At 52.6% G+C, this 24,483-nt stretch overlaps 6 protein-coding genes across 6 annotated transcripts; 2 read left to right on the top strand and 4 right to left on the bottom strand.

Annotated features, from left to right (window-relative positions):
- Positions 1-3,260: 3,260 nt before the first annotated feature.
- On the top strand, positions 3,261-5,540 carry T310_3873 (uncharacterized protein; the record flags this gene model as incomplete). The annotated part of the gene is made up of 1 exon (XM_013473254.1): positions 3,261-5,540. The coding sequence occupies one exon, from the start codon at positions 3,261-3,263 to the stop codon at positions 5,538-5,540; it is 2,280 nt and encodes a 759-aa protein (XP_013328708.1).
- A 1,421-nt stretch (positions 5,541-6,961) lies between these two features.
- On the top strand, positions 6,962-8,388 carry T310_3872 (Ammonium transporter; the record flags this gene model as incomplete). Its single annotated transcript, XM_013473253.1, has 2 exons — positions 6,962-7,422; positions 7,521-8,388. The coding sequence occupies 2 exons, from the start codon at positions 6,962-6,964 to the stop codon at positions 8,386-8,388; spliced, it is 1,329 nt and encodes a 442-aa protein (XP_013328707.1).
- A 384-nt stretch (positions 8,389-8,772) lies between these two features.
- On the bottom strand, positions 8,773-11,220 carry T310_3871 (uncharacterized protein; the record flags this gene model as incomplete). The annotated part of the gene is made up of 11 exons (XM_013473252.1): positions 8,773-8,972; positions 9,029-9,077; positions 9,352-9,409; positions 9,477-9,493; positions 9,580-9,672; positions 9,726-9,881; positions 9,944-10,064; positions 10,120-10,306; positions 10,367-10,375; positions 10,441-10,934; positions 10,997-11,220. 11 exons carry the CDS (start codon positions 11,218-11,220, stop codon positions 8,773-8,775), a joined length of 1,608 nt encoding a protein of 535 aa, XP_013328706.1.
- Positions 11,221-12,507: 1,287 nt separating this feature from the next.
- On the bottom strand, positions 12,508-14,757 carry T310_3870 (RING finger protein (Zin); the record flags this gene model as incomplete). The annotated part of the gene is made up of 1 exon (XM_013473251.1): positions 12,508-14,757. One exon carries the CDS (start codon positions 14,755-14,757, stop codon positions 12,508-12,510), a length of 2,250 nt encoding a protein of 749 aa, XP_013328705.1.
- A 1,664-nt stretch (positions 14,758-16,421) lies between these two features.
- Positions 16,422-18,209, bottom strand: T310_3869 (Cystathionine gamma-lyase; the record flags this gene model as incomplete). The annotated part of the gene is made up of 5 exons (XM_013473250.1): positions 16,422-16,445; positions 16,696-16,782; positions 16,838-17,863; positions 17,897-17,908; positions 17,961-18,209. The coding sequence occupies 5 exons, from the start codon at positions 18,207-18,209 to the stop codon at positions 16,422-16,424; spliced, it is 1,398 nt and encodes a 465-aa protein (XP_013328704.1).
- Positions 18,210-19,225: 1,016 nt separating this feature from the next.
- Positions 19,226-22,842, bottom strand: T310_3868 (Fungal specific transcription factor domain protein; the record flags this gene model as incomplete). The annotated part of the gene is made up of 9 exons (XM_013473249.1): positions 19,226-19,292; positions 19,345-20,615; positions 20,673-20,817; positions 20,874-21,101; positions 21,168-21,240; positions 21,300-22,000; positions 22,196-22,308; positions 22,501-22,525; positions 22,697-22,842. The coding sequence occupies 9 exons, from the start codon at positions 22,840-22,842 to the stop codon at positions 19,226-19,228; spliced, it is 2,769 nt and encodes a 922-aa protein (XP_013328703.1).
- Positions 22,843-24,483: the final 1,641 nt, after the last annotated feature.

Here is a 24,483-nt window from a genome sequence, read left to right as displayed (position 1 = left end):
TATCTTAGCTAGAAATGGGTAAATAGCCTTGCAGAGGAATCAGTATGGAGGACAGTTCGCAAGACTGTAGAAGATATTAACAGCAGACAAAATACTCCGTACTCTCTCCTGAGAAATTGTACTCCGTAATTGTACAGAGTACTGCTCGCTAGACCACTACCGAGCCAAGATCAAAAAAAAAATATATAATGTACTGCCGGAGTATATTCTCATTCAGGCCAAGTACCCAAACGGATCACTCCGGAAGCACTCCGTACTCCGTACTCCATACTCTCGTCCTGCCCTGTCCTGTAGCAGATTCGTGCTCGAGCTTATTTGGCGGACCGATCCAGCGTTTTGAGTTCTGACTGCTGAGTCCCAGCTAAGCCAGACTGCTTTGGGATAAGGGGGGGGGGTGATAGAGCGTTGTTTTATTAATTAATGCTGGCCAGGGGAGACGACCAGCATGTACGAAGTACTCTGTACGGAGTAGTCATAGACTAGACACGGGCCGGAGTAGGTCTGTCTGTGCAACTCAGTTGCAACCTGCTAGTTGTAGATCGATCGTATCGTAGTTCCGCAATATTAATAATTGATGGCATGATCTGTAGTGCTATTATCGGAGTTATTTCGTTAGTCACGGCGCCTATTGATGCCAGGTACGGAGTACTCACGAGGAATTCGAATACTTACTCGCCCTGCCTGCTGATTCAGCCAGTCAGTGGGCAGACTGGCAGTCACATTCTCCGTACACGTGGACCAAGGCTGTGACAGAACAGTCTTCATTCTGGCGGGGTTCTGGACTCACTGGCATGTAACAGACGGATGACACCGGACGGAGGGACGACGGAGCGCAGTTCAGCCTGATAGGCCAGGCAGTCCGATGGTTATGCACACGCACGCTGCGTTGTCGCCACAGCCAGGAACCAGGAAGTGGAGACGCCGGCGGGCTTGGCGGCGCAGCCTAATAGGGCAGCCGTCGGAGCCCCCTGTCGCCGCTGTCGGCTGCCCCGTCCGCCTGGCCGGGATCCATGGGTCGTTAGCCTTCAATAATCCCCCGGACGGCAACTCAGTGGACAATCACAGCGATAATTTTATTATTTATTTATCCTCTGGCCGCGATGACGGGCAGATTGGGATGATCGATGATCCTGCCGCAACGGGTACGGCGCGAAAGTGTTATTATCAACTTCAAAGGCAAACAAAGAACAAAGAGCCAGGAGGGACCGCGTGCACGGTCTCAGCCTGCACGGTACCCGTGCTTTGTGCCTGGTGGTTGTTACTGGAGAATCTGAGATCGCAGCGCAACAAAGGACTTCGGCTGAGTCGACTCGTGAGGCTTTTTCTGCTGCAAATCCTCCATGCATGGTGCATCCTGCCCGTTTTGGTGGCTTGCACTGTGTAGATACTCCCGTACTGTACTCTTTCCAGGATTGCTGGAAAATGTCTTTGAGTCGCACAAGTGATGTGGCTATACTCTGGACTTCAGACTCGGAAGCGCACCGTAATAGCCGGCCTTGTTATTGCTCTAGTATCGTACTCCGTATTTGCACCGCCTGTATCGATGCCATCTGACGGGCGTCGGCAAGAATAGAAAAACAGAGCGCGCTAAACCCCAAGCGGATGGCGGGCGTAGGGCGCGTCACCTGCCGGGCTCCCATTGGCTGGCTGGCGCGGCTAATGCACGCACTTCAGGCTCCGAGACAGCAATACAGAGTACGGCTGCCCCTTTTTATCTCGTACGGTACCGATTACCGATTGCTCGTCCAGACAAGTTGTCTGCCGTCCCACGCTATCGTGCTGATCGCTGCTGTCCATGCCTATTTCGTTTAGATACCCAGTTAGCCGATGCTCTGGAGAGGAAACGATCGTCGTCGCGGCGGGGAGCAAAGACAACCACAGTCGCAGGAGGACTCGCGACGTACCGAATACCGGTCAAATCACCGCAGATGCCTTGGATTTCTAGAACATGCATATGCAGCTGACTCAGCGGTGGAAATGAGCATGCCCAAGGCAGCTCTCTGTGTGTTTCTCAGCGGTAAGGGGCCCTGGTCTCGGAGATTGAGGGCGCTGGCACAGGCGGTCGTGGGCGGTACCAATACCGCGTCGTAATAATTTTGGCTCGCCTGGCGGCCCAAACTGCAGCTCATCACCCCAGAAGTTAACCAGGTTACGAGGCGCACCATCGTCACCGGCCGGCTCAACTTGCGTGGTTTTAGGACAGCCAACAGGCCGCAGTGGAGAAGCGGCTCCAGCCCCCATTGCTGGCGTGACTCTCGGCTAGCGGTGCGTGTCGCCAACTTACACTAGCAACGCGGAGGGCTGCCACACTCCCAGCACAGCCAACCGCCAGCCCGCTCCTCTTTGACTCGCGCTCGCTCCCTCTCTTCTTCTCCTTCTCCCCTCCCTCCGCTCTTTTGTTTTCTCCCTCTGTTGCTGTGCTTTCATGTTTCGCCGTTGACGGTGCTGTCGTTGACGTGGACTGCTCGCCCTGCGTCGACCGTCGCTGGGACGCCCGGACAATCTTGCTTCGCTCCCCCGCATGTCCACGCGGTCGCGCACCCGGACTTCTGCCTGTCTTTAACTTGCCCACCAGTACACGGCGATTCCTTCTCGCTTTTGACGTCTTCGTGCATTCTTTCGCTCGTTACTACACCTCACACTCGCTTGAACTCGGGGTCCTGTCTGTGAAGTCGGTCCCCATTCCACTCGTTTACATATAATATCGATTAAAAGAAAAAGCAAAAACCTAGACGCTTGCATTTCAAATTCGCTCACTCGTTGGAAATCAAAAACATACGCATATCCGCTTATTCGCTGATCCTGATCCATTGCGACGACTCGATCGGAATTGTGCAGTATCCTCCAAGAAATCAGGAGACGGAAAGGAAAAGCCTGGGAGGTCCTTTGACGAGTCGTTCAGCTGTTGACGTGACGGATTGTGTACGTTTACGAGTGACGAATTCTGTATTCACCCAAGGAGCTTCTTCGGAGTGGGAGACCTGCGACGATTGACGCATTTGTCTTTCGCTTCAACGCGGTGATTACCATTGAATTGCCAGTTCTAGGTTGAGTGGTGAGTCTCTTTCACCTTGGCAGCATTTTGGGTTTTCGCGTGCTGCTTCTCCTATAAATTCGGCTCCATTCGCATGTTGGATCCTACAAGACCACATTGGCGTCGTTTTTTTATTTCACTGCGGCTGACAAAGTATGACAGATTCGTTCATTAAATCTCTCACACTCCCTTACTCCGTGCTTCGAACCTGCCAAGGATAGACAAGATGAGATCCACCAGCGTTTCTGCGCTTGCTGCTCTGGCCCTGGCGGGCGGTTCAGTTGCAAACGAGCTTCGTCCGCGGTACTACTTCCCCAGGGAGATCCGGCGGCCCATTTACACCAACTCGAGTCTGGAGTCCCGACAAACGACCGAGCTGCCAAGCTCGTCTGCCGACCTGTTGGGCTCTCTGGGAGCATTGCTGAGCGGCCTCACGGGCCCGGAACCGTCAACTCCACCTCCCTCTGTTCCCCCGGCTCCCCCGAGCTCTAACCAGCCCGGTGTGGTCGTGGTTCCTGTCACCATTGCGGTCCTGCCCGATGGCCAAACGACCACCGTCACCGGTTCCGCCTCTACTAGCGGTACTGCGACTGCTCAATCGGTAGTTGCGACTTCGGTGGTGCCAACTACGTCCATTGCTGCTCCCGTGCCAACAACGTCCCCAGCTCAGCCTGCTCCATCTGGCACGACCGCAGCTGAGGCTGCTCCCTCTGGAACGACCGCGAATGCCACGACTTCTGCAGGTCTTCTTGGAGGCTTGGGAAATGATGTGTCCAGCTTGCTCGACCCTAGCCAACCCGGCTCCACTGGTGGCCTTCCGGCAACCATCGTCCAGCCTACGACCCCGTCCGCGAGCCCACAGATCCCTGCTACTACTACTGGGACTCCGGAAGTTGGTACGACTGGCGGTATTCCGGCAAGCATTGTCCAACCGACAACTTCTCCGTCCAGCGCCTCGAGCAGCCCCGGCCTGGATCTCTCAGGCGTTCTGTCCGGCGTTGGCGGTGCTCTGGTAGGCTCGACTGGGTTGGTTCCTCTTCAGCAGGGTTCGACGCCGACTCCCTCTCCGTCTGGCGGTATCACGGTTGGCGTTTCGAGCGTGATCTCCCCTTCGCCCACGACAGGTGCGACTCCTTCGCCTTCGAGCGGTCAGGATCTTCTGTCAACGCTTCTTCCTGGCATTCTTGGCGACGGCAACTCCACGGCCTCTTCGGGCCCGATTACTATTCCCGTTGTTGTTCCGACGCCCAAGCCTAACGCGTCGCCGTCCAGCCCTGCTGTCAGTCCTGGTGTCACTCCATCGGGCGGTCTGTCTCCCGTCGGTAGTCCGTCTCCAAGCGGCTCTCCCAGTCCTACTCCAGTCTCCCCTGGCTCGACACCTGGCTCTACTCCTGGCTCGACACCCAGCCCTACGCCTGGTGTGTCTTCCGGTGCAGCTACCCCAAGCCAGACGAGCTCGCCAACGACTGTCAGTCCCACAGAGTCGAAGACCACTCATCATGAGGTGTCCCCCACTCCGACTCACGAGAAAACCACTGCCAGCCATACCACCACCACCACCAGCAGCAGCAGCACCAGCACCGCTCAGCCCTCGCAGTCTGACACGTCGACCTATATTCCGCCTCCCAGCATCATTATCCAGCCGACGACCACTGCGTCTGCGACGACGACTCAGCCTACGGTGAGCTTCACGGAAATCCCCCAGGTTATCGCTCCTGCTGGTGGAATCCCGGCGGCTCCCCAGAACTCGACCCTGATTCAACTTGGTTTCAACCATCTCCTTCCGTACCAATTCGTTGCTACGATGGCCAGCTCGAGCTCCCAGATCCTCTACTACACGCCGTTGGGTCTGGAATACGCTCTGCAGATTCCCGGCTCGCAGGTCGTCCCGTACCTGATCCGCCCGTATGACACCTCGAAGACTCTGGGTTACGTGACGACTCTTATTCAGCTCTACATTCCTTCGGACCAGGTCGATCCTCTGGCCCTTCAGCTTCATGCGCCGGAATCCCGACTGTTCCAGCAGCAGGACCCCTCCATCAAGACTCTGTTCTCCATGCTCAACCCGGAGATCCCGCTGGTCGTTGGTGAAGGTGGCGCTGGACTTACCGGGGCTAGCGGCGACAGCAGCGCTGCTGGAGCGTCGAGCAGTGATGGCGCTGATGGTGACGGATCTGACAGCAACGCCAACGATGCCGCCGGCGCCGGCAGCAGCGGTGGCACTGTGCGTGGTAGCTCCGTTGGCATCGGTGTTGGTGTGGTTGCTGGTGCTGCCGCGTACGGTGCGGGTATGTTCTACGTTGCCCGTCGGTACCGGAAGCGACGCCAGATGCACCAGCGGACGAGCTCTCTCCCAGGCCAGCAGATGGGCGAGACCTCTGGCGGGTCGATTTTCCGCGCCATTTCGCCGTACAGTGGCCGCAACAGCCGTCACAGTGGCCGAAGCAACCGCACGCAGATGATCAGTGCACCAGTGATGGCCGAAAACTCTCTTGGTTGGAACTAAGCGGGTGGAAAGTGTAGCAGGGAAGGATAGACGGCAGCGTATATTGAATGTATCCGGGATTTTGTGTTGTTGTTTTTTTTTTAACACCATTTTGTATTTTCTGTGCAAAATTTACGCTTTTTAACTTTTTTTTTTGGCCCTTCTTCTTCTTCTTCTCCCATTAACCTTTCTTCTTCTTCTTCTTCTTTTATATTATTCCCCCTGATGTTTTTGTTGTGACTTCTCACCCAGTCAGTCAGTCAGTCAGACAACCAGACCGACATTATACACAGACACAGACACACACCAGTCGGTGGATTTCTTTGGATGTCGAGATTTCGTTTTACCTTTTCTCTTTTCTTTTGTGTTTTTTAGTCTCACGCGTGAGAGTGTGATTCCGCGTGTCCTGTACAGATGTATAAAGGGAGTGATTGAGTGTATGGTTGTGAGTCGAGTGGTCAGTAGTAGAGGAGGTGGACAGACAAGAAGACGGTAGGAAGAAGAAGAAGAAGAAGAAAGAGGAAGGAAGAATGAAGTGAAGTTGATTGAAGTGGATTAATTAGTAGACCGTACGTAATTTGGATGCTGTGAAGGATACCTTGGCTGTACTAACAGGCGGATAATAAGCTTATGTCTTCGTAGTAAATTAATACAAATTGTTCGAGGAGTTCAGGGTGTTAGTAAGACTTCCTATCAGACCTTCCCCTTTCTTGCCAATAAATAGATAAGCCATGTCTTTGCATTATGTGAGAAAGGACTGAAGAAACTGAGTTGAAATAATGAAGTTCTGTGGATGGTACCTTAGCAGATTCTTCTATTAGCTCGACTCAGTTACTCCAGAGTATATTTTTTTACCACGTTCTGTCATGTGCCATCCGCCTCCCACCACACGGAGAATTCTTTTTTCTTCCCCGACTACTATATACCACGTGCCAGCCCTGCACGGTTATTTACCACCTTGAAATCCTCCGCATAATATACTTCGAGAATAATAATAATCGCAACTCGATCTAGATGCAACAAGGCAAGTTGAGTGCTGCCGTTGATAAGCATCTCGACGGCGATAGGCTGCGGCCGACGCGTGGCTGCACGGCGCTTGGCTAGTCCGCTGATGTGATATGATATGATATGACAGGCACCGACGGCGCGCAGCAACGGAGACGTCAATAATAATACTAATACGGAGTAATAATGGATTCCGCGCCTTATCTTGCGTCTTGCTGGGGAATGGCTCGCTGCGAGTGGTCAGAGATAGGCATGTAACTGGCGTGGAGAGCAGATCTTGCCCTTACCTGCTGGTTGAGGGACAGACAGACAGACAGACGTTGGACCTCAGCTGGACTATTATATATCCACTGCTCTCCTGATCTTGGCTTTCTCCAGTTCGACTCTCGCTGTCTTGGCTTGTAGTCTTCTCTATCAGGCCGCATTTTCTACCTGCCATGTCATCTCCCACCGCCCCAGCCTGGCTCAACAACGGTGACAATGCCTGGCAGCTCACGGCCGCCAGTCTGGTCGGCCTGCAGAGCATCCCGGGCCTGGTGGTGCTCTACGCCGGCATCGTGAAGCGGAAATGGGCCATCAACTCCGCCTTCATGGCCTTCTACGCCTTCGCCGCCGTGCTCATCTGCTGGGTTGTCTGGGCTTACAAGATGGGCTTCGGCGAGCAATGGGGTGCTGCCCCCTTCGTGGGCACGCCCGGTCCGGTCGTCGCCATGGACTACGAGCTGCGCCAGTCGTCTCTCCCCGCTGCGGGCGTCTCTCAGGCCTTCCCTCTCTCGACCATGGTGTATTTCCAGTTCGTCTTCGCGGCCATCACCGTCGTCATCATGGCGGGCGCGTTCCTGGGCCGCATGAACTTCACTGCCTGGATGGTCTTTGTGCCACTCTGGATCACCTTTTCGTACGTCGTCGGCGCCTTTAGCCTCTGGGGCGGCGGCTTTCTCTACCAGCGAGGCGTGATCGACTATTCCGGTGGCTATGTCATTCACCTGTCGTCAGGGACTGCAGGGTTTATCGGTGCTGCGGTGATTGGACCCCGTCTGCCTCGGGACCGCGAAGACACGCGGCCGAACAACATCCTCTTCGTGCTGGTTGGCGCTGGCATCCTGTGGATTGGATGGAACGGATTCAACGGGGGGACCCGTACACGGCGAGTCCGGATGCTGGAGCAGCCGTGCTGAACACCGACATCGCGACCGCCATGAGCACCCTCGTCTGGACGATCATGGATATTATCTTCTACGGGAAACCGGCGGTGATCGGGGCGGTGCAGGGGATGATCACGGGCCTGGTGGCCATCACTCCTGCGGCCGGAGTCGTTGCAGGATGGGGAGCGGTCATCATTGGCGCCTGCTCAGGGAGCATCCCGTGGATATCGCTGAACGTGCTAGGCAAGCGAGTATCCCTATTCAAGCACGTAGACGACACGCTGGATGTATTCCACACGCACGCCGTAGCCGGCTTCCTGGGCGGATTCCTAGTCGGCCTGTTCGCGACGAAAGAAGGATGCGCCGCTTTCGCACTGACATCTCCGGGCGGCGCCATCGAAGGGAACGGGAAACAGGTGTGGCTGCAGATCGTAGGCGCGCTGTTCATCATCGCGCTGAACCTGTTCATGACGCCGCTGATCCTGTTCTTCATCAAGTACGTCCTGCGCATTCCGCTGCGCATGCCGGAAGAAGTGCTCTTGATCGGCGACGACGCCATTCACTGGGAAGAAGCGTACGGATTCACGTTGGATGCGCATCACAGCGAGACACCCGGCAGGATTGTTGGCAGTGATCCTGAGGCTGGGCGGTTGAGTCTGCCGCAGTCGATTGGGGGGAATGAGACTGAGGCGAAGTCGAATGGACCGAAGGCTGATTAGTCAAAGACAGGGTGGCGTCATGTCTAGTTCTGCCTATGAATGATATACTGTGTTTATGATTTCAGGTTTTCAATAGTCTCTAAAAATAAAAAAGAAAACAAAAGAAAAAAAGGATACAAATACTAAGATGAGAGTCTCTCTTTCTCCCTCATTTTTTTTCTTTTAATTCATTTTTAAACAGATGAACTCCTAAGACTTATTCATTTATTCTCATAAATATAAATAAAAATACAGATAATCTTAGATATTGTGCTGGCTGGCTGAGAACTTGGATCGATATATTTATTTATTTATATTTATTTAATACGTTTTGGAAATGATTGACCACTACTATACTACTATACTATACTCTATTATCAATATACCAATAGATTCTGTTGTTAGTTAGTGAGTGAGCAGTGAGTGAGTGTTTTCTTGCGAGGTGTTCTGTTTGGTAGCGTCGGGATGGGATGGGAGAAAGAAAAGATGGAGAGTTGCCATAAACGGTAATTCTTCCATCTTCCGTATTGGCAATTCCGTTTTTTTTCCCCCTTTTTCGCCCTTAGATGTCTCGAAACCTCCAGTAGTTGATGGCATGACAGAAGCTAATATAATTAAGTTGATATTATCAGATTATCCATCTATTCAAACATATACACACCTACAATAACTATTACTATTATACTATTATACTGACTGATAAAGGCTATCTATTAACTACATAACTATCGAAGAGGCTATTATTTGTAATTTAGTAATTTGAAGAAGTCCAGGCAGCCTGTAGGCAGGCAGGCAGGAGAAAGAGGAGGCATTAACCAGCAGGTATCAATCATACTAGAGGTTCACTGGATAACCTAGGTTTTCTTTTTTTTTTGTTGCCCCAGTTTGTTTGACAGGAGGGAAAGAGGTAAAGCAGGGAAAGAGGGAAGGGAGGAAAAGAAGAGTCGAGTCAGAGTTAAGAATATATCATTAGATTAGACTTACGGAGTATTTTGTTACAGACTCGACCAAAAGAACTGTCAGTATTCGCTTCTCAGCGAATCTGCATCAGGGTATGCGGCCAGTAATTAGACGTGATGATGTGGCTGAAGTCTATATTAGACATATACCCATGTTCTCTCTCTTTCTACATAGTACAATGACACATGTCATATGTATGTATGTATGTATGTACACCTGTGTAATGAATGGCTATGACTATCCCCCCCAAACCTTGGCAATAAAATCGCACACATCCTTCTTCAGCGTCGAGGGCTGTTCCATCGCCGCAAAGTGGCCTCCCTGCGAGTTAGCCACGTCAATTAGCTGATTCATACCACAATGCGAGGTGCATGTATGAATGTATGTAGGGTACAAACCTGAGTATGCTCTCGATAAAACACCAAATTCCCCGTCGTAGCCGCCCAGCTACGAGGAATGGGCGCCAGTTCCTTCGGAAACCACGAGTAGCCAAAGGGCTTGTGGATGTACCACTGCGGTTTTTCGTGTGCGCTGACGGTGCCGGGGGTGAAGAGCTGCGACGTCAGTCAGTGACAGTTCGCGAGAATTATTACGACGGATGAGATGGGATGACTACCTGCCGATATGGATAAATCGACCGAGGTAATGTCTCTGTCAGCCAGTAGAGCGTCACAGACTCCAGTATCAGGTCCGTCGGGGGATCAGCGTCTGTCCAGTCGAGGAATTTCTCTGCTATCCTAGCAATGGCAGTTAGATTTTGAATCTATCTCATCTGGTAAGGTTTCTACGAACCATGCTAACAGCGCCAACGGGCTTGATGACAGTACAAGACCGATCGTGCTCGGCCGCGTGGCTTGTTCGAGCGCATACGCACTTCCTAGCCGGTGGAACTCGGATAATCGCATCATGCCCTGCCGCTCGATGTCATCGAGCTGGTTTGTATCGATGTTTTTGGGCTGGGACATGATGCAGAAGTTGACTGAATCAGCATCAGCATCAGCATCCTCAAAAAATGAAATAAGGATGTTCTAAAACTTACGGTGAACAGCTGTCAAATCAAGTCATTTAGCATGTTGAGCTTCATCTGGAGATATCTCTGACTGCTGTACACACCTCTACAAGCATCATGCTCAGCAGCCATCACCCTCGCAACCTTACTTCCAATATCACCTCCCTGCGCGACATAGCCGTTTCCGAACCCCAACTCCACCATCAACGCGTTCATCACGCGGGCAACGTCCTGGATCTGAAAATCCCTGTCCAGCGGTGGAGGCGACGAGAACGCGTACCCAGGCAAGGAGGGCACGACGATATGATACGGGAGATTATCCGGGGCAAACTCGTCTCTGAAGAGGGAGAGGATGGGGAGGAATTCTAGGAAACTGCCTACAAAAAAAAACGTACGGATCAGTAGGTTCCTTTTCTTTGTATCGTCTGGAGGAGTCATACCAGGCCACCCATGCAGAAAGATCAACGGCACCGCATCCCGTTTCTGCGAAAACAGCGCCACGAAATGGATCTCCAGTTCAACGGAGTCGTTGTCGAGGACAGTCCGGATTGGGATCATGAACTGCGGGAAGGAATTGATGTGCTTCTCGCACCGGCGCCTGCAGAGTCCACAAATAACTCAGATAAGAACGTTTCTACATATCCAAGGTTGAGGACAAACCAGTCGAACTTCTCCCACCGCGCCTTGGCCTCAGCCATCCACTCCCTAGACACTCCGTACCGGCGGTTGCTCTGCTGATTCTCGTACGTCGCGGGTGCGAGCGGCGACAGGCGGACGAGCTTCTGCAGCTCGGCCAGTTTGGTGTCTGGAACGGAGACGTGGAATCGCGACGGGGTGGTTTTTCCCGCGAAGCTGGGGGGCAGGCCATCGAATGTGGATGCCATGTTGATAGCAGTTGAATAAAATGGTTCTTGTTTCAAATTTTTTTACTAAATGTGGAAGTAATTCACGGGTATGTATATGTGTTGCATGTTGTTTGATAGGTAATAGTATAGTATAACGTCATGATGATCCGGCCGTGGATGTGGGCTTGTACAGTAGAGTACCTGTTGCTTGCTAGCAGAGGGGCACTCCATTCTTGTTTGCAGCTGCTATACGCACAAACTCTGGCGTAGGATGAGTTGATAGATAGATAGTATTAGATTCTTTTGACCTATTTTTGTCTGATGATTGCCATTCCTATGCACCTTCCAGGCGGAATTCCATCCGTATATCTTCCTGACCATGCCGTATTCTTTGCAATAGGTATGTACAGGTACAAACATACTTCACAATATAATTTCTCCTATGTACAGTACATACAGTACATACATCCTTCCAGATGTATAAATAATAGGCATACGTCAAACAAGTAGGAGAGATTGTAGCTGCTGAACATGTCCATCTGTCTCCAGCATTATCTGCGTACGTATGTATGTACAGTATGTACTGTACATGTACTGTACAAGCCATTTTAAATACTACCCAATCAGGCAGTCGACCGTGCAGAAGCCCTAGCTGGCTGAATCAATCCGAACGGTCTGTTCATCCAGCACTCACTGGTCTTGATTATATTTATGCGTCATCGATTATTACTCTGGACTCTTGAAGCAAGCTTCATATCTTTAAAGGAGGAAATGCGCAAATATGGAAACTAATGTTTTTTTTTTGAGTGATGATGGCTGCAGCTGCAGGACGGATATCAATAGCTGTTAATATTACTCTGTTTGATACTTCATCACTACAGTATACTATTTATTTTATTATTCCTTTTCATCTCAATGATTGCATTGATCGTATTATATTAATTCGAGATCAGATCCTTTCTCATCATATCTGAAATTGGTAGGTGTAGTAGTGCAGTACGTTTGTAGGTAGGTACTATATAGTATCCATGTGTATGTATGTACTGTACAGTACCTGTGTACAGTAGAGTGCCTGCGTAATGTAAATGTACCACATAGGTATCTACCTACCTACCTACCAGCATGACCAGCCTGACCAGAACAACATCCCACAGAGACAGAAAGATAAATAAATCAAAGAATAACACAGAGAGGTAAAAAGAGAAAAAAAATTAATTAAACACCTCAGAAGCATATCTATCCTATCCTATCCTATCGTACGTATCCTATCGTATCATGTCATGCATGTCTATCATTCATCAAGATTCGTCCTACAGAGACGGTTGGTTATACAGATACCTCAATCACCCTCTCCACCACCCAGTCTACTGCCGCTTGTACCTCGCATCGCCACTGCCCCTCGCGCCAGACATCTACCAGCCAGTATCGCCATCGTCGACGCCAGGGCTGTTTGCCCTGAAGGCTGCTCAGACTGGTCGTTAGCTGGGAATCCCACTCCCAGGCGGACGCTTCGTCGGAACCCTTCCCATCGCCCGTGTTGTTTCCCGATGATACTGCTACGTCCGACTTGGCCAGTCCCTGACGTCGCAGCCACTCGCGTTCTGCTTTCTCGCCTGCTCGCTGCGCCACGGCCTCTTCGTCCTCTGCTAGGTAGAGGTCGCATTTGTTGCATTCTGTGCAGCGCGTCCCGGGGTTGATGCGGAAGTGCTCGCAGAAATGCTTGTAGCCTTCTCCTTCCTCCTCTTCCTCCTCCTCTTCTTCGTCGCCTTCGTAGTTGTAGTATCGTGGTTCAGCCCGAACAGGCCGGCCTAACGCCTTCCGGCAGAGATAGCACATCGAATACCCGCACACGCAGGTCAGCTTGTTGCAGCCAGACGACTTGACGAACGACAGCCCGCATCGCGGACACGTCCGCTTGATCGCTGCCGTCCGGGCCGCCTCGACGGTCGTCCGCAACGACTGCAACAGCGGCTCATCGCAGACGTGCGGGTCACGCCACGCTTTGTGGCAGGTGATGCAGCTGGCGCGCCCGCAGGACGGATTCCGGCACGAGAACCGCCGACTGCGCGTCCGCAGCCCCAGATTGCGTAGCGAAGTCCGGAAAATCGCGGCGGGCGCGGGCGGACAAAAGATATACAGGACGATAACGGGTATGATAAGCAAGGGTATCAGATCGAGAAGGAAAATGGTCATCAAGATGGTAACCCACAGATTATTCTTCCTCTGGCGGAGTCGGAATCGCCACGCGATCCCCCCGGCCGGCGGGTGATATACCGGGTCGACTTCGGCGTACGAGCAGAACGGGCAGCGGACCAGCTTCAACTGCGACTTGAGCAACGCCTCCGAGGCCAGCCGGTCCTCGAACTTGCGGAACGTCTCGAAGCCCGCTTTGTCCGATAGGATGGCGCTCTTCACGCGCTCCGGGTCCAGAGAGCCCTCACACGACCCATGAGTTAACGGGGCCAGACACTTCAGCGTCGACTTGCCCGGGTCGATGGACTTGTCCCAGCCCTGGCCAAACAGCGCCTCGTGGAGCGTCCGCCGGATGCAGCTGTAGCAGATAATGTGTGCGCTGGCCGAGCAGGTCGCGATCTGCTCAAACGTCACGTCCGCGAGACAGCATTCGCATTCGTAGAGCGCGCCCACCGCTTTGGCTTCGCTCTCGTTCAGTTCCTCCGCCAGCTGCAAATCCCGACTCTCCTGCGCCTCGCGCTTCTGCCGGAGGATCGGCGCCACGAGAGTGTCGTACAGCTCCTGGTCCAGCTCCTTACATCCCGTCTCCTTCAGCCGCGGCACCAGATCGCCGTCCGCAGTGCGATTCCAGCTCAACATCGGATGGTCGTCCTTGTCCTTTCTGCGCTTGAAGGAGGGGAAGAGGTTGTTGAAAGTGGCCCGCCAGCTCTTGCGAGACAGCTCCTGCAGCGTCGGGCGGGCACGGGTGTAGGAGAAATTGGCCTCTGCGAGCACCGCGTCGACCGTGCTGCGACTCAACGCGCTGAACTCCTTGGACAGCGCGGCCTTGACGGCGGCTTTGTATTCCTCACTCCGGAACTGCTCTTCAGGAGGCACCAGACTGACGTCGTCTCCAGCAATTCTTGCAGCTTCCCTCCCCTCGTTACCCTCCGTCTGCTCCACCGGTACGTTCCATCTCCCCCGCACCCATTCCTTCTTGTGCCTCAGCAGCTGCTCGACGCAGACCTGAAGCCGGCTCTTCCCGTCAAAGCGAGTCAGCAGCTCGCGGAAGACCTCGATCTGCACGTCGGGGAACAGCTGCGCCAGCGTGACCAGGGCGCTGTTGAGTTCCTGCAGCTCCCGCTGCTGCTCGTCCTCCTGGCGAACGAGCGCCAGCGCCTCGAGCGCGCGGGACCGCGAGGTATTCCCAAAGGGGTTGTTGCGCAGGGCTTCGGCGAGGGTGGTCGAAGTCGACGTCACAGCCGAAGTCACAGCCGTATTCTTAGGGAGAGCTCCTCCCCCGCCTTTCTTCTCGCTAATCGCATGAACATCGCTGCTGCTGCTGCTGCTGCTGCTGTTGCGGAGGGGAGCGGCGAAGCTCGGCACTGGCAGGGGGAACACCATCTTGGCGGGACTGGCGATTTTGTCTTGCTACATGTCGGATGGAGTCGTCGGCTGGAAGGATTCAAAAGGTCGACCTGTAGTTGCTTTCAAATCGTCGAGAGTACTCCGTATTAAGTGAAAGTCGGTCGGTCGTACGATGTGGGGGACAGGCGGCCTGATTGGGTTGGGTTGGATCGAGTCAGTCGTCAGTCATTGACGTGGACTGGCCAGCATTGCGTGGCTTGCAGACCCGCATGCGAGAGAGCTGTCGATTCTCGATAAGGTGCTGTCAGATGAAAATGTCTCGAGATGGTCCGCTAGTTGACTTGACACCAGACGCCAGACGCTAGATACCCACGTATGCCTGAGTCAGGCGGGAAGAACACGTGATGAGACAGTGATCTGGAACTGTCGTTATCCCGTTCCGGCATGGACGAGACGTAAGCGGAGTATCGATCTACAAAATACCATACTGTGATTGTCAGATCTAATAAAGTCGAGGACTGATCTAATCTAGAAACAAAACCCAAACGCCATCCACACACGTCCTGCACTCTCTAAAAAATAATAATAATGTCTCAATGCAAATAACTAACAGCCGCCCAATTTCCCATCCTTGATCCTGATGCTCATCCCAGATTGTACAGTACAGTACAGTACAGTACAGTAAAATGAAAGAACTGTCCGTATCGAATACAAAAGAAAAGAAAAGAAAAGAAACGAAAACGAAACATAAATACAAACGCCAGGAGAAGAGTGAGTCTAATCAAATCAAAAACATCCATTCAAATCCATCCATCCAACGGGTCATTATTTCACGAGGATAAAATAAGATAATGTCGTATCATAAACTCATTCATGAAATTCATCACGGGGGTCAGGTTGTCCAACAGAGAGAGAAGAGAAAGGAAGAGAAATATCCCTAAGGACCGCTCCTACAAGGCAATCTTGAGAATCCTATCCTCATCATACTCCTGCTACCGCCCCATCAAGGCCGCCCGCAACCCAACATTCACAACAACCCCACACCATAAGCAGGCACAATCTTACCCATGCGCGCAAACGAGTAAGCTCCGCGTATTCCATTTTGCCTGTTGTTGTATTTGTATCTTTTGGCAGTGGCAGTGAGCGTGACGGATTGGGGAGGCGGGGGACTTGCGGAGACATTATTATAGTAATATCGAGTCAATTGAGATAGAGACGAAAAAAGATTTTTTTTAAAAAAAAAAAGGAGAATAGCGAATAGAATAGCTCTAAATTGACCATGTCATCGAGACTGTCATTCATTCCATAAACCGAGCCAACCGACAGTGTCACAGACAGCATCGAGCTGAGTGAGAGAGTAGTTGAACAACGGGAAAGGACAGATAAATAAAAGGAGAAAAAAGAAAAAAAAAAAAGAAAGACAGTTTATGACGATTAAAGAAAGATTATTATTATTATTATTATTATGAATCATCCCCATCCCGAAAAACGGAGCTCCGGTTCTCCTCTGTATTCTATTGCGACAAGAGATGAAGCTGAATCATCTCATCCTGCAATCCTGACAATCTGATAATCTGATAGGTCAAGTCTGTCGTCATCCGGCCGGCAGGCTCGCCGATTAGGTAGCTCGCCGATAGCCGATTGCGCTAAGCCATTTCTGGCAAGGAAGCTCGGACGGATTGCATCTCCACGCGGGATAATCAATTATCAAGCAAGGATATAATCTACAACCAATTCACAATGGATTCTATTTTCTAGCACAGTAGTACTATACATGTCGAGACATGTTCAAAGACAGACACCCTATAGACAGGAACAGACAGAAAAAATATGTATAATGTATAGTTAAAAAAAATCATGGACTTTTTCTTATCAAACCCTCATAACGCCCGACATATAACCAAACAGAAAAGAACTCATGAAAAAATCTTGTGAGAACATTGCATTGGCTCAAGATGATACATCATATCATACAGTGGAGTTGCTCTCTGACGCTGTAGAGGCCTGGTTGACGGCTTGGAAGTCATCCAGCGATACATTGACGGCACCAGCTTGGACCAGCTGTAAGATAGCCATGTTAGCTTACGGTCATGACCAGGTTTTGCGATCTACTTACCGCCCGCCTCAAATCGTCAATCAAATCATCGACATCCTCAATGCCCACGCACAACCGGATCAGATCCTCCGGCATGGCTCGCTCCTGTCGCGTCTTGGCGTCGATGCTGGCGTGACTCATCCGGCATGGCATGCTGATCAGGCTGTTGACACAGCCAAAGCTGACGCTGATCGCCCACAGCTTGGCGCTCTCGACGATCCGCTCGCTCAGCGCGACGTCGCCCGTCTCGAAGGACAGCACCGCCCCAGCGCCCCGCGCCATGGAGTGGTGCAACTCGTACTGGGGATGTGAGCGCAGGCCCGGATAGCGCACCTTGAAGCCGTGCGACTCGAGGAATTCGGCAATCCGCTGCGCATTGGCTTGCTGCTGCTCCATCCGCACCTTGAGCGTCTTGACCCCGCGCATCAGCAGCCACGAGTCGAATGGCGAGAGTCCACAGCCCGATGCGTTGATCGGGAAATAGAGTCGCTCGCCGAGGGCTGCATCGTTCACGGCGATGACACCCGCCATCAGGTCATGGTGTCCCGACAGATACTTGGTGCCGCTCTCGTAGACAATATCCGCACCCAGCTCGAGCGGGTTGAGCAGCAGCGGCGACATCATGGTGTTGTCGACGACCACCAGACAGTTCGGATTGGCCTTGTGAGCGAGCGCGGCGACCTTGGGGATGTCGACGATCTTGATCAGCGGGTTCGTCGGCGTCTCGAGCAGCACCATGGCCGTCTTAGAATTGAGGACCGCCTGGACACATTCCGGCCTGGTGGTGTCGACGTGATGAACGACGATGCCGCCGTGCGTCGTGAGGTATTTCAGCAGACGGTGCGTGCCGCCGTACAGATCGTCGCCGGTCACCACCTCATCTCCCGGATGCAGCAGTCGCGTGATGACATCCAGCGCTGCCATTCCCGACGAGACCACGAGTGCGCGCTGCGCAGACATGATCTTGGCGAGATGTCTTTCGAGATGCGTCCGGGTGGGATTGCCCGAGCGAGTGTAGTCATACTCTCCGCCTCCGGCGCCCGAAGTCTGCTTGAAAGTAGCACTCTATTTACGACGCACATCACCAGTCAGCTGGTTTTACAGCAACATTGTTGCAAAATACAACACTCAGAGGAAGAGCTACCTGGTAAATCGGCACACTGCTCGCATTGTACTGGTCGTTGCCCTCCGTATACACCAATTCCGTGGCAAGGGCGTATCGCCGTCCCGTCCGTGGACTGGACGGTGCTGGCGACGGCGGCAGATTGTGACCGTCGAGATCGACGTCCGGGAAGACCTTCTTCAGGACGTTGTTGGTTGTTGTCGTCGTCGTCGTCGCTGCAGCGCCGGAATCAGCGACACCGCTGGAGACCTCCGATCCGGATGCCGACATCGCAGCTGCAGGGCGGGGTTAGGAGGGCGGCGTGTAGGAAGGGTGGGAGTAAGCAAATTCGGGGGGAAAGACGGGCATAAAACCAGGGCGAGGGAGGGCAATTCCACTGCGATTCTGGGAACGAGGTGCTCATAAATAAATTGAAGGAGAGAGGACTGGCATCCTTATAAATCGAGCCGGATGACTGAACTCTGTCGCGGAGATCAAAGCCAGCAATCCACGCGAGACTGACCGCTCCGCGGCTGCGGCGCCGCTGATTGGCTGCCTCCAGCGCAATTCTTTGCAGGGGCGATTCCGTCATCCGCGCTAGCCGTGTTGGGTAGTCCTACGTCGCGGAACGGATACAGGCATGTCAGTACATTGCACAAAGCATCCTGTTTACCATTATACATGATTTTTTTTTCTTTTTAACAATATACACGTCTGGATATACGAGGTACCGTGGCCAGCACGGTTTCGATTCCATCCCATTTTTATTATTTAACAGGCTACAACTGCAGTAGCAATAGCAAAAAACAAAAGCCCAAATCCCGATTTTCAAACCCATATCACCGATTGCAGATTGTTTTCCGGTCCGAAGAAATAATAATGGACAACCCTTCGACTACCTTACCCAACCTTTTGTTTTCCATTCTGCGAGCCAGTAAAGAACACACACAATTGACAAGATTACTAGCAAAGAAAAATGAAAAATTCACAAGACCACAAGCTCGACCGGACATGTGAAGTTGTCGGGCAATATTCTTGACTGGTCGCAAGAACAGAACCAGACAGACAGATTATGTACCAGGCCAATTGTGAATATAGACACCAAAGATAGAGATAGAGCCGTAAATAGTATTAAATCTCACAAATGGAGTGAGATTTGGAAAGACAACAAACCGTATAAGACAGACCGCAGTCAGAACCCAAAATTAACCCCCCAAAGACGAAAAATTATTGTACTGTACATCGATTGCAAGATGGATGCAGAATCTGGCTGCTGAACGCAGGAACGGGAGCCAACGCGGAAGGTGTCAGCTAGTGGTCATGGGGTCGGACATGAGATCCCCAAAGCCACCATTAATGCCAAAGAATTGGAACCTGAAGGATGCATGTCAGTAAGAATCAACCTCAACTATGGGATAGTTCATACCAATCTTCGACATTCAACGTCGTTGGCGCCGTGGGGCCATTCCCGCGAGAGCTGTTGCTCCAGCTGTCATCCTGGCTCGACGCTTCCATGGCTGTTCCGGCCAGGGCTGCGTCGAGATTCTGCCATGATTGCTGATTGTCCATTCCAAACACTTGCTGTGATTGCTGCGGGTTCTGCATGCCACCACCCAGTTCAGGGGCTACCCCAGACATGAGAGACGGGCTACTCTGGCCCCCCTGGACGTTGCGCGACTGCAGTCCCTGATTGACCATCATCGGTTGCTGCGACACATTCTGCCCTTGGACATGCGAAGGCATCTGCATCTGAGGGTCCGCCGTATTGACCTCGGGGGAAGAAAGCGTGGGGAAAAAGTTCGTGCCATCGGGAAACAGCAGATCCGGCTGGAAATTCTCCCAGACCGTCGGTGAGAGATTCGGTGAATTCCGCGTCACCAGGAACAGGTCAGGAGGCGTGGCCGGTATCGAGAAAGGCTGGTTAAAAGGTGTTGTCGGCCTGGTGTTCCCACGGGTGCCCCCCGACCCTTGAAACCCATCCGGTGGTGCCTTCTGCGTATTCGGAGATGCCTGCATTGTGGACTGCGCGGAATGCTGGCCCAGCTCGCGTGATGGTGTCGCAGCAGGCGTCTGCGGCCGGGAACGTTCATAGGAAACTGGAGGTGTAGGCCCACCATTGGGTCGTCCAATGTCCATATCGTCAAATTTACGTTTGAGCGTTTGCGTTTCAGTTTTCTTGGCCGGAGCAAGGTGGTTGTTGTTGTTGTTGTTGTTGTTAGTGTTATTGTTATTGTTGTCGTTGTCGTCCTTGCTGTTGCTGTTGTTATTGTTGTTGTCAGGACGACTCTGAGGCTTCTGATGTCGCTTCCAAGGCGCCTTCTGAAGACGCTCCTCCAGCACCTTGTTGCCTAGAATGGACTCAAACAGTGTGTGAACCATTTTCGCCACCAGCCAGACTTTTGATACGTCCTTGAGTGCCTGCATGCAGATACTGATTCGTTCTTGACACGTGGCGACCACGGACGGCACAGACGAGCGCATCTGGTAGACGTGCATGATCAAGGCGGAAAAGAGACTGTAGACGATGAATGCTGGCGTGTACCGGATCTCGCCGTTCGACTGTAACTTCTCCACGATCGATGTGATCATCCCAGCAGCTTGGAAGGCAATCGTACGGGAAGGGTAAGCCATCTCTTCCCCACGGTAGCCATGGGAAGCGGGCGGCATATGGGCCCGATGTAACAGGCACAGCTGGTACTGCAGCAAGTCAGTCACTTCCCTCCGCTATTGCCAACAAGGGAGGGGGATACTTACTAGTAATTGGAGTGGAGCAGGGCCGCCCAGAAATGGTGTCGAGATCGCTCCCAATATACCTCCTTGGGACAGTTCTGCAGCCAATCCGCCAAGGCCATGTCCGAATGAGTCAGGTCGATCGCATTCGTGCGCCTCGACTTGGAGGCTACAGAATACTGCTGCGACAAGACAAGGCCCATGATCTCACACAGCTTAACATACTGCAAGAAGAACTGGACGTGGATCGGATCGGGGGGATATTCGGCGGGATGATCGTCTTCGTCCTCGATAAAGTCCTCCTCCGTCAGCATCTCCACATCGGAATCGTCAATGTTGATGTTGATAGGTCGCCCCAGCGCCACTGCCACGGAGCGATCGCGCGTGAACAGCGTCCACCAGATCCGCCTCCACAGTCGCTTGTCGGCTTTGCTAAGCTGGGAATTCTCCACGCTGCATGTCCGCGTCAGGAAACGAGTCTATAGATGCGTCTACTCAAAATGGCAACAGCCCACTCACCTGCGATGCATGCCGGAACCCTGCGCGACTATGATCGCAACTCGGCTCCAGTAGAAGACGTTCTTGGTTACGTCTGGGCACGGATGTCAGAAAATAACTGGAACAAGGAGGAGGTGAAATATGGTTACTCACCTTCGGGACCTTCCCAATACCACCCCATTAGCACCAAGGCCTGGACGATCGTGACTCGATCGTCCTCGTAATTGGCATCATAGAGGGCCTTGGCCCGCTTGTAGAAGGTCATGGAGGCGGGAATCGTGGATCCGTTCTGATCCATCAGCTGCGGGTTGGTGCATACTCTGGATCCAGCCAGGAGGACAGCCTGCAGCAGGAGGAGCGACGGCGGATTCTTGGGGTCACGATATTGGCGCATAAAGCGACTGCGGTTGATGATGGGCACGACGGGCGCCACCCATTTGAAATAGGCCTCAACGAGCTCATCGCACAGATGCCGGGGCGGGAGCAAGAACGCTCCGCGCTGATGGAGGATGTCGATCTCCAGGTTGTCCAGCTCGGTCAGCCGGGCTCGGCTGCCTCGAATGTTCTCGGGCAGCGGGTAGTGGACGACATCAGTGTTGCCCCGGTCGTGAACCAACAGGGACAGGTTCGAGGACTCGCCCAGGTAGGCTACCCTTCCCGCTTCTTTGATCGGAGCTCTGGCAAACTTGGGCTTCATGAACTGAGTGTACGTCTTGGCCGTATTTGCTTGCTGGTCCTGCTGCGCGCTGGTCAAGGTCGTCGCCGGCATGCCGTTGATCGACATGGGAGGATTGGCTGGGAAACCCTCCCTGGGGCGAGGCTCCTTTGCATCTGCATTTTCGCCGGATTGATTGCTTTATACGACACACCAGACGGTCAGTTCGAGATCCGACGAAGAGCATCCAACCTCCGAGCACATACCCCGTGGCATCCCTGGTCTTCAGCTGCTGCTGGTTCTTTTTCCGCTTGGGGGTCGGAATCCGGCATTCGATGGAGAAGGCGACACAGTTGGTGCAGGGCACCCCGAGGCTGGCAGCGTCACATCGTACCTGCACGTCCGACCGATCAGCAAAGCCCAGGATAACGACGCCAAGCCCGGCGGGTCACCAGCATCAGAAACAGGGAGAACACGGGGGATTCGGACCTTTCGCGCATGGCAAGTCTGTCGACAGCCGAAGTTCGCAGATTCACGTGTCAGCAGAGCAGTTCTGTATCATTGCGTGCGTTGGGGGGCTTCTTGTGCAGCAGGGTGCGGTGGACGGAGACGCACGAGCAAGCCGGCGACAAGAGATGCCGAGGTTCACAGCCCTCGACCTCCTGGCCGCGCGCTCGCCTGGGCGCCGGGAAGACGTACCTCGCATGCTCGCGACGCGCGCTGCCTGCAATGTGATTTGATAAGCCGTTAGCGATAAATCTCGCGATACAAGAAGTATCCCTCAGCCCGGGGGGTTTTTTTTTCCTCGCCAGCGACGCCCACCACCGCTTCCTCTCCGCATGGCCGGGGCGGGGACACAAGAAGAACGAATAACTCTGGCACTGCGGGGACCAACCTTCTAAAGCTCGCGACGCCGGAATTGGGGATTCTGCGCGATGTGCTGTTACTCCCGGTCTTAGTGCTGCTGGACTGGCTGGCAGCAGGACTGGGTGCCGCCCCTGGTTGATTTGCTGGGGGAGGATCAGGTTGAGACTCGGCCATTATGGCGGGGAATAGGCAGGCTCCATAAAGCCCGCGAGCTGTGCGATCTCGAGCGAAGGATCACCGCGGGGCACAGACGGTAAAAAAGGCGAAGAAAGGAGGAAGAAAGAAAGAAAGAAACGAGAGGAACTGGAGGAGTCGGGTTCGAGAGGACGGTATCGTGTCGCGCAGTCGTTCCTATACTAAGAGACGATGCCTGACGCGGGTAGAAGCGATCGGGTGCTTACGGTCCCAGAAAAAAAGCCGCGTGGGGGATAAGCACAGGTCCGGAGGGCTGGGCGGTGGCGGGAGGGCAGAGGTGAACAAGTCCGGGGTAAGGAGCAGAGCAGGATGAATACGGAGTAATGAAGAGTATCGTCTGGAGGTGTGGACGCTGGTAATTTGATGGTGAGGAGCTAGCTGAGCGGTCCGTGGCAATAGAGTCCACCCAACTAAAACAGTAGACCCAACACAGGGGACGAGACAAGACAAGACAAGAAAGACACCACGAGCCTTTCTGCAGAATACGTCAAGTCAAACAGCAGCTCAACCTGAGCCCGTCTCGTGAGGATTCGGTTGTTCTAGGAATTGGGTCTGCAGCCTGCGCCTCGACGGGTGCGGGAGGGAAGCACGAGGGGGAAGCTTACAGTCTCCAATAATAACTCAGGCGTAACTAATTTCAGAGCCAGAATAGCCGTTAGGAGTTAGCTGAAAACGCCATTCAGCAATAATACCTAATTCCAGCCAGGCAGGCAGATCATGCGGGGGATCTGTTAGACTGTTCGGGAGACAGCCCCGTGACAGGATAGCAAATAATCTATTGGAATTAGTCGCAAGAACAATACGATTGCTCTGTAATACCTTTTTCCTTGCCAAGAATTCTCCTGAATGATGCTGTTCGTAGGAATTGATTTATTTAATAAATATTCCACTATATCGATGCAATCACTGGTCTCCTTGGATTCAGAGAGTCTATGCTCTCGACCTTACCAAGGTCTAACTTTGGCCAAAGTAACTCCAGTGAATCAAGATACTCTTTTTGTTTCTCACTCTTTCTCTTCTTCCATTTCTATTCATTTATTTATTTTATCTCCCACAAGGAGGGTTGCACATGGCTGATGCAGTGCAGGACAGTACATACACTTACTGCATATAATATGTAGGGTTCCCGCAACGGCTTGTACATAGTGCTTCATACCGTATCAATCAATCAATGAATAAATCAACTCAACAGTTTTCTCAAACCTGACTACTGCAAATTGGTAAATTTCTCCTGATCAGGACATGCAATTTCCTTGTCCTTGATTCAAAAAAAAGGAAGAAAGAAAAGTCACCCACTGCCCCGTCCAGAACAGTGGAAATGGAAAAAATAGAGGTAATGGAGGAGGACTCCTCGACCGTTACACAACAACAAGGAAAAAAAGAAGGGGGGGCTTCCCTTTCCTGGTTGGGATGCAAGCTTTACTTCTTTGAACTTGATACGCTATCCACTCGGCTTGCTAGTCTTCTTAGACAACACAGAGTTGGCCCCGAAGTGTATGTTCCTCTGTGCTTCTAGAAGACTGCATGGGCTATTGTTGCTCAACTCGCAGTGATGAAAGCGGGAGGGGCGTTTGTTTCTGGGGACCCCTCGCACCCGGCGGAGAGATTGCGGAATCTGAT

The sequence above is a fragment of the Rasamsonia emersonii genome, assembly GCF_000968595.1.
Source record: "Rasamsonia emersonii CBS 393.64 chromosome Unknown ctg1118621760088, whole genome shotgun sequence".
Taxonomy (NCBI): domain Eukaryota; kingdom Fungi; phylum Ascomycota; class Eurotiomycetes; order Eurotiales; family Trichocomaceae; genus Rasamsonia; species Rasamsonia emersonii.
This window is presented reverse-complemented; position numbering and strand designations above follow the sequence as displayed.